This window comes from Caenorhabditis remanei, chromosome III, assembly GCF_010183535.1.
Source record: "Caenorhabditis remanei strain PX506 chromosome III, whole genome shotgun sequence".
Classification (NCBI taxonomy): Eukaryota; Metazoa; Nematoda; class Chromadorea; order Rhabditida; family Rhabditidae; genus Caenorhabditis; species Caenorhabditis remanei.
This window is the reverse complement of record NC_071330.1, coordinates 11,481,063-11,492,940: the sequence shown is the minus strand read 5'-3', so window position 1 is coordinate 11,492,940 and position 11,878 is coordinate 11,481,063. Positions and strand designations below refer to the sequence as shown.

Here is an 11,878-nt window from a genome sequence, read left to right as displayed (position 1 = left end):
GAGAGGGGACAGAATTTTATATTATTTTTGATGACTTTTCCAAATTTTTTGAAAAAGTTTTTTCAATGGAAAATGTTGTGTGTGTTATCAAAATGTTTTTGATAAATTCGACGGAATCTCTTATTTTACTAATTATAAGCAGCTCCCAAAGCTCCCACCTTTCTTTTCTCTGACATTTAATTTCTCCTTTTCTACTTTCTTATCAATTTCAAAGTTTCTTCTCTTTCCAAATTATTTTATTTTCTCATCGCTCTCTCCTCCTTTTTTTCAAAATCATTACTATTTTTCTTCCACTTTCAGCTCAAAATGATGCTCCAACAGCCCCCGTCTCACGTCACGAAACTCGAAGAATACATCGGCGGATCGTCTGTTAGCAGTGGTCACGAACACGATTCTATCAGAAGTTCAACGACGCCAGAGAATTATGATGTGGGTGTTTTTTAATGGTTTCAGATGTGTCGGTCCGAGTTTGGACTCGGGTTACTGTAGTTTTCGTGTCGAGACCAGTCCTAACTTCAACATAGGCGCTATTATCCAGAATTTCTCAATTTTTGCCTCGAAAATTTCATTTTCAGATTTAACTCGTCGAGAGATTTCAGAAAAGTATAATCATGCCCCGATTCGATGCAAGTTGGGTCCCACCACGAAAACTACAGTAACCCAGTTTAAAGGGGCATTCCGTAGTTTCGTAGTGGGACCCGAATTTCTCCTAATCGGGGCATGATTATACTTTTCTGTAAGCTAACGACACGCTGAGTTCAAAAATTTTGATGAAAAACTCTTACAGTCAGATTTTTTTAAGTTTTAAAAATGTCATCTTCCCTTCATTTTCTCACTTTCATTTTCTTTTTCTCTCTTTCTTCAATGAGTTTTATTTTTTGATGAGATCAGATCACCCCGAGAGACGGAGGATATATCTTGATTTCATTTCGACCCACCAAAAAAACTTACGCTTATTACACTTTTCTTGTTCTTTTCGCCCTTGTTTTCACACACTTCTCTCCCCTCGTTTTTCTCTCATTTTTATTTTATTTTCAAGAAAAGAAACTAGCAATTTCATTTTTTTTCGCCGTGTTACACTCACTTTTTTGTGTTTGGAGGCTGGGGGATCGGGAGAGTGAGAAAAAGAAAAAATGGGATAAAAATTTGGAAGATTTTTGTGATTGGTGAGAGGCTAATTGAAGGCTCTGAGGATCTCTTTGGCTGGATTGTGCTTTTCAGTATTAAATACTGGGAGTTGCTTAGCTAGGGTCTGCTTAGAGATGAGGCTGCTTAGTAACTATTTAACTTTTAAGGTCATTCTTCAGCCTTCGAATACAGGCATTGGGATTGCTCAGAGGCTACGGCTCCAGAAGTTTCGGAGCTGCTTAGCGTTGCTTCTCGGTCTGCTTAGCATCTCACAGTACGTCTTGTGAAAAGCGCTGCTTCGATTAAGCATCTTCTCACTTTTTTGGTCTATGTTAGGTAAACTTTTTGGGTCTGCGTAAACTTTTATGTACGGAGCTGCTTATTTTCATTATCTAGTTCCTTATGAGCTTGACGACCTGCTAAGCAACCTGCTCCTTAGCGCCCTGCCATTCTGGGTCTGCTTAACTTAATCAGCTCTCTCTATTCGAAAAGAGATCACAGAGAAGTTAGACACTCTCGTTTCTCTGCACCCTCTCCCTCACGCTCTCCCTGTCTCCGCCCACTTTTACTCAAAATTCTCCCAAAAAAACGTAAAAAAGAAACCAAAATCTTTTATTATTTTATTTTCCAACCCAACCACCCATATTTGTTGTTTTTCTCTTTTCTCGCCCATTTTTCTTTTGCTTTCAAAAAGGAAATTTTGAAATTTGTGTCTCTCGAAAAACTACGGAGAAGTTGTGTGCCCTGTAATTCCCATAAAACTATTACATATTATTTTATTTTCCAGCGATAATCAAATAATTTTCTGATAAAAAAGTGATAAAAATGTCCAAAAAAAATTGTTTAAAGAAAAGGAGAAAAAAACGAAAATAGATTAAAACGGAGGGGGAAAAAGGGAAAAGAGCAGCACGATTCTGTTCCGTAAAAGTGCTCATTTTTCGGGGAAATGAAAAGGATTGAAAAAGTTTTTTGACTGTGAAAAAACAAACAAACAGTCATTTTTCGAGAGAGAGAGTGACTGTCAGAAAGATGATGAATTTTTGATTTCATTTTTGATTTCATAGACAAGCAGCTCCATAGCTGGTAGCTGCTTAGTATTGCTCTCAGCATCTCTGAGAGAGACACACAATCTACTCTAACGCTGAGAGAGAGTTAGAGTAGATTGAACTGCGTAACTTTTGTAGTTTGTAGTCTGAAGCAGCTCTAATAGTAAGAGTATTGCATCATCATTGCTCCCAGTGACTTCAGCTAAGCAGCTCCTGTTCCTAAGCAGCTCCCTAATTCGCAAGTTCCCTCCCAATGTTTCCATATAAATATTTCTCTTTCAATTTTCTCTGCTCTCTCCCCTGTTCCCACACTATTTCTCCCTCTTCCCTTACATTCATTTTTCCTTTTCCTCAATCAAATATTTATATATTTTTTATTTATTTTGAGAAGAAAAAAAACGAAAAAAAACCGCCCCTCTTTTTCTCTTTTTTCCTGTCAGCTCTTTCCCTCTCTGTCTCCCTTTTTGTTCACCTTCACTCTCCAAATTTTATTTTTTCAATTTTGTTAGTTAATCAATTTTTGTTATTACCTAATTTGAGAGTTGCAGAAAAGCTAGGCGTAATTTTTGAGTGATGGTGATTCACAGTCTAGCTAAGCAGCTCCCGTTTACACTACTCATATCTTTCTCGATATCTTTCAAAAACTTAAAAATAAAACCACACCTATTTACTCAATGACAAATTTTCATTGTTTCAATTCAACTATTTCAAAGCTTTTATTTCAAAATTGACACTAAAATTTGTTTTTTCTCAATTTACAATCTTCACCTTTTTCAGGACCTAATGGAAGACGACGTAAATCAGAAGAATGAAGAACAGGAGGTGGAGATGAACGATGTTTCACAAAGAGTCAGCAAGTTGGAGAACAATTTTGTATTCATACAGCATCAGGTGAGTGGTGGCTGAAATAGTGGGTACTGTAGGTAGAGTACCGGTCAAAAGTTGTAAACTTTGGCCGATTACAGTTGAAATCGTCCAACTTTGAGAGTGTGTCATAGTAATTCTGATTGTCCCATCAAGTAGATTTTTAATGAGTTATACAGAGAGAATATTAAGGGTCCATTTTTGTAGTTGACAACTTTTTGCATGAGCACTCTCTATCAAGTTACGTATTGACAAAGTTGTTTCTCCCTCAAATCGACCAATTTCAAAAAAGTGCGATTTTTGAGCTGTCGTCTTAAAATGACCATAACTCTCTAGGAAGTTCCCGTACAAAAAAGTTGTCGACTGCAAAAATAGAGCTCTTCTTTTGATCTGTATAATTCATTAAAAATCTATTTGATGGGACAAAGTTTACAAACTTTTGACCGGTACTGTAGTAGTAGGAACACTGTCTCGAATATTTAAGAAATCAGCATTCTACATAGCTAGACGGAGCTAAAATAGGTCGTGAATTCCGTTTTCTTAATTTAGATGTTCATAAATTTTCCTCCAGAGCAACAGCTGAAATTAACACCAATTCGATAAAACTTTGAAAGTAAAATTGTTTTCGCCCCAGGAAACGCGTCCACGACACGCCAGCCTCCCCTAAAAACCGTACTCTATTTGCCCAACCATCCCTTCCCCACTCATCTGTCTAAAAGGTGTTTTTTCCAAAGAATCGAATTGAATTGATGCAACAAAATCTTTTATTTATTTTCGAAATTTATTTCATTCCTCTCCGCGAAAAAAACCACCTCGAAGAGTTTACATTTGACCATTCTATCACGCATCAATAGAGCGGACAGCCTTCTCTCCGTTCCCCTGTCAAATAAAAATATAGTATAGTAAATAGATCCAAAAATAAATGAGAAATGTCAATAAACACACACATTTATTATGAAATTGTAGTAACTGTCTGGCGTGCCTTTGACGTCTTTTTTCATCAGAATCAGAATCTCTCTTTCAGCTCTCCACTATAATCAGTCATCTACACATGGAACCATGCAAATGTGCCACGTGTGCCCAAGTGATGGAGGCTGGAAAACCAAAAAAACAAGTGAGTGGACATCCGGAAAAACAGACACACAGACAAATTTTTATTTTCAGAATGCTGCCTCCGAAATGCTCTCCCAAATATTCCCGAATGCCTCAGCTGAGCAACTGAAAACTCTTTTGGACCTCTCGAAACAGAACAAATTACCCTCTCAAATAGTTCACAAGGAGTCCAATGGCACCGTGCAGTCAGCTACAGTAACCCCGAAACCAGTGACTCCTCAAATCGAACAGAACCTGAAATTGGGTCAAGGATATCAAAGTGGAGGAAACGGAGGGAAGATTCAGATGCACTCAGAACGCCACTCAGAACCTTCCAGAAAAATCAAGAAATTAGGATTCCCACCACCAGTTTCTGCTTATTATCAGAGGAAAGAGAGTGGTACTTTGGCTCCGCCCACTCCACTAACATCCATCCCTAATTTCATCACAAATACTCCTGCTGCATCTGCATCCAACACATCGAATGCATCACCAGGACCGTCGAGTTCAGATGGGGATGATATTGTGGATACTCCAGTACAGTCGAGTACGGTACCTGCCACACCGACGACTCCAGGAACCAATTTGTTTACCCAGTGTGAGTTTTTTTTTCATATATCTAAAATTGTCAATTGAAATCCCGTTCATTCCTTGAAAATATGCTTTAAAATTATTTAAAAAAAACCTAAAGTGCTCTGTTTTTTCAGCAATGGTCGATATGCTGAAACTGAATTCTCAACAAAACGCCGCCCACTCCACTGGTTCCCCAGGATTCCTTCGTGGACGTGGACGTGGTCGACCAAAGTTGATCGGAGATGAATTGGATGCGGATCTCGTTGACTACATGGTCACTCTCAAAAACGCGGATCCCCATAAAGGCAACTTCACAGCATCTCAAGCACTTCATATGGCACGTCAATATATTTTGGAGAGAGCTCCCGGTCTTCTGGAAGAACACGGAGGACACGTGAAACTGAAGTTGACGTGGGCAATGAAATTAGTGTCGAGAATCGGAGAAAGACAACGAGAAATCGAATTGGGTCTGCCGGCTGGAACACTTTCGAATATGGGAAGAAATCTGACAAATATTCCGACGGGCGGGAATTTTATGGCGGATATGATGGCTCAGAACATATTCTCTCAGCACATGATGATGGTTAACCAGCAGTTGGGAGGAGGCTCTCCGACTCATTCATCTAATTCGTCGGCTGTGGAAACTTCTGGAGGACATCATCAGAATGAAGAGAATTTACACGTAAAGAAAGAAGGTGAGTAGAGGGAGAGAGAGAGAGATTATTGAAATGGGAGAGAGTCCAAAGAAAGCGGACTCATACAACCGCGCCCCACCGCAAATGAGAGAGCATCGCTGAGAGAGACGCTGAGTTTTTTTCTCGCGCCGACACAGATTTTCACAGTTTTTGACCTATTTTCGTATTTCTCATTAGAATTTCCAAAAAAAAACTTTTAATAATGCGAGAATTTGTCAAAAACTGAAAATCTGTGTAGGCGCGAGAAAAAACTCTGCGTCTCTATCGCCGATACTCTCTCGTTTGCGGTAGAGCGCGGTTGTAAGAAGTCGTGCTAATAACTAGCTGGCGAGACTAGTTACCAAAATATTGCTAACTACGAAAGTGTTTAGAAAACAGCCTTACGAGAGTTATGAGAAGCGAGAGTTCTCTCCGCGCTCTTCCCTAAAATTTCCAGCCGACATAAATAATCATTTCCAATTAATAATCCAATTTCTAATTTTTTAATCCAATTTCTAATTTTTTCAGTGACCGCAATGCCAGAAATCATAAATATAAAAGAGCTCAATCTACCATTCCTCAACAACTTCCTTGCCGAATTAAACGACAAAAATTCGGGATTAATTGACGGTGAACTCGGGGCGACATCCTCTTCGTCCGCCCTCCTCTCTGCTCCAAATGCATAATTTTCTTCTGATTCTTTTTCTGAAAATACATTCTCATCTCGAAACCCGATTGTATGGGTATTCTCCCAATGGTTCTAATTCCTCTCTTTTCGTCTGTCCATCCCCCCATCACATGTACTCTTATCTAGGTACTGCATTTTTCTCTTCTCGTTCTCTTTTTCTGTTTTATTCAATTGTCACTTTCAACAAAAACCACAAAAATAACAGTATTAAAATAAATTATACACGTTTTTCTACGTATTATTGTAAGAACGGATCAAAAGTGCCACGTAGGCGATTATGCGAATTCCGATAAACATGACGAAGAGGATAGCGATGTCAAAAATTTTATGAGAGGCTGAGAAATCGATCTGGAAAAGAAACGTGGGAATCGACAGACACACAGACAGACTTACCGATTCCAATACTTCATAGCCATTGCGTGGACACCCATTTAATGCGAATGCGGTCACTGAACTATTAAAACATTCCGGAATCACTTTAATCGATTCCCACTCATTTATTGCAAGTGCTTCGTATCCGTATCTGAAATTGTTTTGGTTACAAGTTCGCTCTACTGAACTCCTTACTTAAAATACGAGAGAGATGAGAGCCATGTGAAATAGGATGGAATCGCGTCGAAAGTGATGAAAAAGCCTCCGAAAGCCATAATGGGAACAACGAAAATTGGGAGAACTGTCATGGCGACGTCGGTGTTGGCGAAGATTGTGGCAACGGCGTAGGCTGGAATTAGGAGGGTTATGGTATTGGTATAGAATGGTATAATTGTCATTTTAATTTCGAATTGTAAGAGTGCCAGATTTTATCAAGGTATTGGTATAATTCCAGTATGTTCTTGGTTCAGGTACCGGATATGGTACTTGTACAGTAACTTTGCCTTTTTCAGTTGAAAATGCCCAACTTTGAGAGTGTGCCATGGTAAAACTAATTATCTCACAAAATAACTTTTTATAGGATCAAAAAGACCAAGAGTAGAACTCCATGTTTGTAGTTGGCAACTTCTTTGTACGGACACTTCCTAGAGAGTTATAGTAATTTTAAGTGGACAGCTCAAAAATCTCACTTTTTTGCACTGAAACGGTTCGATAGGAGGGAGAAACTACTTTTTCAAGATGTAACTTGCTAGAAAGCGTTTGTACAAAAAATTTGCCAACTACATACAGTTCTATTCTTGGTATGTTCAGTCCCTTAAAACGTTATTTTACAAGAGACAGTTAGTTTTACCATGACACAGTTTCAAAGTTGGGCGTTTTCAACTGACAAAGGCAAAATATGATATATTTTTCGCCAGTAGAGTAGCTTTCCGATATGGAATCTATTATGATATCCGTCGTAATCTAGTCTACTACTTTTTTCTCACATTTTCAGGAAAACTTACATATAGAAATAGCAACATTTGTAATCAAAATAGTCACCAACGACGCGAAACAATAATTCCAAAAATTGGGATACAATCCGGATAACCAGTAGACAATTGTGTTATACAACACGGGTAAAATGATATATTGAGGCAACTCTGCGATATTCTTTGCCAGAAAGTAGGCACTTGTCCGATAGACTCCATTTGCGTTTTCACGGAGAACAATAGGCAGTTCGGCTGTTATCACCTAGAAATATGGGGCTTCTGGTGTAGGAAATCGGGAGTTAAACCTACGGGAACATTAGGGAATTGGAGCATAAAGTTCATATTTCTGATATGATTGAACATGATTCCATTTACTGAGATTATGGTAGCTGGAGTGACGGGAGTTTGGAAGAATACGAGACCAGTGATGAGGGCGGTTATCTGGAGGAAAAATCACTTTTATAAAATCCGCATTGGTCAGAAGATAACAGTTTCATTGTTGAAGTTATAATGTTAAATTTCTGGTAGTGAAATATACAGTACCATGATGCAACTAAGAATTCGAAAAATGGTAACCGTAATATTTTCCTTTCCTCTTCAAAAACTCACAATAATCTGCAACAACCGAACAGAAAGTAGGTTGGGATCCCTAATAACAGTAAGGTATGATCTCCAGAAAAGTGCGCGGAACTGAGTCCAGAATGAGGCGTTGTAGCTGAAATGAAATCTCTCATTTTTTTGAGTGCGAAACTGACAAAAAACTGACTCTTGATTGAAAAAGGTTTTTGTTTTCTCCGAAGTTTCACTACTCGTCGCGAAGGAAGCAGCTCGTAATTTGTTCGCATTTCCAATGGCCAGAACGGATTGTCCCAAATCAGTGGAGAGGAAGCCTTGGCGGATTTTCTGAAACAACAAATTATTATTTTATGGTATCACTTTTTGATGCCGTAGTACCATAACACTTCAAAACACCCACCGAAATAGTTTTCATCGAAGTGGCTCTATCACTATCAATCACTGCCAACGTTCTTATCAAATGATCAGCTGGATTATAGTAGGCGGGACACGGGAATCCACATCTTTCGAATAGTGGGACTGCTTGATCCCCAGGGCCCAAATAGATGACTCGTCCACATGCCATTAAGCAGACACTGAAAATTTAAAGAATGAGTCTGTCTGTGTGTCTGTAAATCCACTCACTTATTGAACAGTGAATACACTTGACTGCTTGGCTGGTGAATTGTGATGATTACTGTCATTCCATTATCTGCTAAACGACGGAGAGCTTGAACAACGTGGCCTGAAAGTTTTCGTATATCGACTAAGAGTTCCACGTAAATTTACACTTTAAGTTGGAATTCCGTAAACCCACATTAGACATACCTGCCATGAAAGCATCCAGCCCGGAGGTAGGTTCATCACAAAATAAAATCTTCGGACATGTCAAAATCTCTGAAGCAAAAGCCAATCGTTTCTTTTCTCCACACGACAACCCTTTCAATTGATTTGGTATTCCGATTACTGTATCTGCACATTTCTGAAGTCCCATTTGGGTGAGAACTTGATTTACTCGAGTCTCTCGTTCTTCTTCTGAATAATATTCGGAGCCCATTCGAAGTCGAGCCATGAATTGAAGATGTTCACGGGCGGTCATTGTTCCGACGAACATGTCATGTTGTTGGACGAATGCGGACATCTGGAATTATAGATACGGGGATAGACGGACACGTTTTCCATTTTATAGAGCTTAAACATCATAACATACTGGCAGACTAAAAGTCAAAAACTTTTTGGGGCGTAAACACCGAAAAAAGCTTTTGAAAAACGGAATCACAGACTAACAGACAGAACATTGACTAAACTAACCTCTCGAATTTTCCACTTATTCGCCCTCTTTCCATCGATTAAAATCGATCCCTGAACATCCAAATTTGTCAAATTTCTCGATGTCAAAACATTCATAAGTGTCGTTTTTCCTGCTCCAGAACTTCCCATTATCGCCAATAATTTTCCAGACTCTGCCATTCCCGACACGTTGTGAAGGATCTCTTTCACTTGTCTCTTTGGTGCATTATTCCGAAATCGATCGATGAAATTTGTGGATTTCGTTTCGGGGCCAGTGACATTGAGAGATGACCAGTAGAGATTACATCTGGAATATTGTGGAATGAATATAGTCTTTGTGTTAGATTTCTGGTCGGAGTTCATTAGACCTACCCTTCTGGAAAGACATGTGGAACTGCCGGTTCCTGATTCTTCAGAAGTTGAAGATGGTCGCCGGTCATCATCTCGGCGAGCATCATTTTCGGTTTCTGAATAGTTTTTTTAGGTCTCTACCACTTATCAATAGAGCGAACTTTCCACATTTAAGAACTTATAATCCAAATGAAAACAAAACAAAAAGGGGGAATTAGTAGTTATAAACCAATCAATTGAAAGTAAAAGGTAAATAAGCAGAAGAGCACATCGAACATCAGTTGATGACCACGTTATCAATTGAAAATTATCTTATCTTCTTTCTCTCTCTGGACTCTCTTGATTTCAGGTACTCTCTCGTCACAAGGGTCAGACAAAATAGGTATGTTTTATTATCGAAAAGAGTAGGAAGGAGTAGTGGTCAGATGAGTAGTCAAAGGGAGTGAGAAGTAAATAGAGCATTGGTCATTCGGTTGTACAGAGTTTTTAACAGATTGAAGCTAACAAGAATCCAAGAATTTCTCATTTTTATCATTTGCCAGAACTGCCCGAAATGAAAAAAAAAATTGTTGAAAAAACGAGGAAACGAGGAATTGAGAAATGATTTTGTTTGAGAGGACTACAGAAAACTCTTCCATGAAGGCTCATTTTGAGTCAGGAAAACGGGGACTGTGTCGTTTAGAGCGATGTTTAGCTTACGATCTAATGATGGAAGTTTCTTAGAATTTTCTGAAGTATCATAAACTGAAATAAAAATATAACTTCAGTTCTCCTTTAATGAGATTTTCTGAGAAGTGATATTGAGTTGGTTCTTCCGTCTCATCACTAGTCACCGTGCTGACTTCGAACGCTCCTGTGACACGGAGCTACTTGGTTTTTCAGTCCAAGCCAAGCGGTGTTCATAAAGGTCCAAAACTCATTGAGGGTGCCCTAGTAGCATATTATGAATGCTTATTTCGAAACTAACAGAAGACGATGGAAAAGATAAGAAGAATTCTTTCAAAAAACTATTTATTTCTTTGGAAATATTAATCAACTTTCAAAAACAATCACATTAATTAACCTTAATCAGAAGTCACCATCTTCTTTTGCTGTACTTGGCCTTCTTCGGTTTCGGTTGATCCTCCTCCCAGAATCCCTGCTCACGTGCCTTCATTGCTTCTTGCTTTCTCTTCAGACGAGCCTCTTCGAATGCATTCTTCACTTTCGAAACTCGAATCGCTTCTTCTCTCTTCTTCTCCTCAGCAATCAACTTCTTTCTTTCCAGGTACTCTTCAATCCTTCGTTCCTCTTTCATCTTTTTCTCAACTGATATCCTATTGATTTCTGGAATCTGGACTTCTGGCTTTTGAGGCTTCTGACAAGCAACTGGCACGGCTCCTCTCTTCTTTGGGACGAAAATTGTGGGCATTGTTCGTTTGCAGGAGATGGCATCTTCTGAGAGTGGCAGTGGCTTTGTTGAAGTTTCAACAGAAGAAGACGTGAACGATTCATTTCCCCTTTTCATCGACCTTTCTATCTCTATCTGCTCCATTTTCCTCTCCATATCATCTATTTGTACGATGAGCTTTCTTGCGAAAAACGCGATTTCTCTGCTTTCAGAGCTGAGATAACGCATCGTAATCCGTCTGATATCGTTAGCTCGATATAATTTCAGAGGGTACTCGTTCTCTAACAACCCTCCAAGAGACTCAAGTGTGTCACTGTCCGTCAATAAATTGTAACGGAACATGGCGACTTGTCTCTCTTTTTCAATCGGGAGTTGCATTTGAGTTATGGGGAGTTCTAGAAAAACCAGAAATTGAAGTATTGTCAGGGAAGAAAGGAAAAGGGTTAGCAAAGAAAAGAAGAGAATACTCTGAGATAGTGAGATAGAGAGGTAATGAATGAATGACAGTATGAGAAAACAGGAGTCGCCTAGACTGCCTGGTCCGCAATTATCCCCGCCCATTTACAACCTTTCTCACAATTGTGCTCCAGGGAAAATATAGATCTGATATACTGTAGGTGAATGAGTTTTAATATTGAAATGTACTTATTTCTTATGGCTTTTAAGGAACAATTTCAGAGCTATCTTCTAAAATTACATATATCTCAGAAAATAATAGAGTTTTCAAAACGGTTACAACTCAGATATCTCCAATTCGCGAAGCTATAAACATTGTATTCGGTGCTCTCTTAACAGGTGGTCTCAACGTTCGCTATTTATTGGAATCCGTACGATGCATCGCTGGAATTAAATCCCTAACATGTTTTAAATCAAATATTGCTCTA

General features: G+C 38.9%; 3 protein-coding genes across 3 annotated transcripts; 1 reads left to right on the top strand and 2 right to left on the bottom strand.

The window, feature by feature from the left end:
• Positions 1-306: 306 nt before the first annotated feature.
• GCK72_010817 (uncharacterized protein) lies at positions 307-6,063 on the top strand (the record flags this gene model as incomplete). Its single annotated transcript, XM_053728049.1, has 6 exons — positions 307-429; positions 2,952-3,065; positions 4,063-4,152; positions 4,203-4,728; positions 4,838-5,398; positions 5,906-6,063. 6 exons carry the CDS (start codon positions 307-309, stop codon positions 6,061-6,063), a joined length of 1,572 nt encoding a protein of 523 aa, XP_053587626.1.
• Positions 6,064-6,296: 233 nt separating this feature from the next.
• On the bottom strand, positions 6,297-9,711 carry GCK72_010816 (uncharacterized protein; the record flags this gene model as incomplete). Its single annotated transcript, XM_003111555.2, has 12 exons — positions 6,297-6,413; positions 6,459-6,588; positions 6,633-6,786; positions 7,442-7,670; positions 7,718-7,849; positions 8,018-8,123; positions 8,175-8,311; positions 8,385-8,559; positions 8,609-8,708; positions 8,792-9,104; positions 9,275-9,560; positions 9,626-9,711. The coding sequence occupies 12 exons, from the start codon at positions 9,709-9,711 to the stop codon at positions 6,297-6,299; spliced, it is 1,965 nt and encodes a 654-aa protein (XP_003111603.1).
• Positions 9,712-10,679: 968 nt separating this feature from the next.
• On the bottom strand, positions 10,680-11,372 carry GCK72_010815 (uncharacterized protein; the record flags this gene model as incomplete). The annotated part of the gene is made up of 1 exon (XM_003111631.2): positions 10,680-11,372. The coding sequence occupies one exon, from the start codon at positions 11,370-11,372 to the stop codon at positions 10,680-10,682; it is 693 nt and encodes a 230-aa protein (XP_003111679.2).
• Between the last annotated feature and the right edge of the window lie 506 nt (positions 11,373-11,878).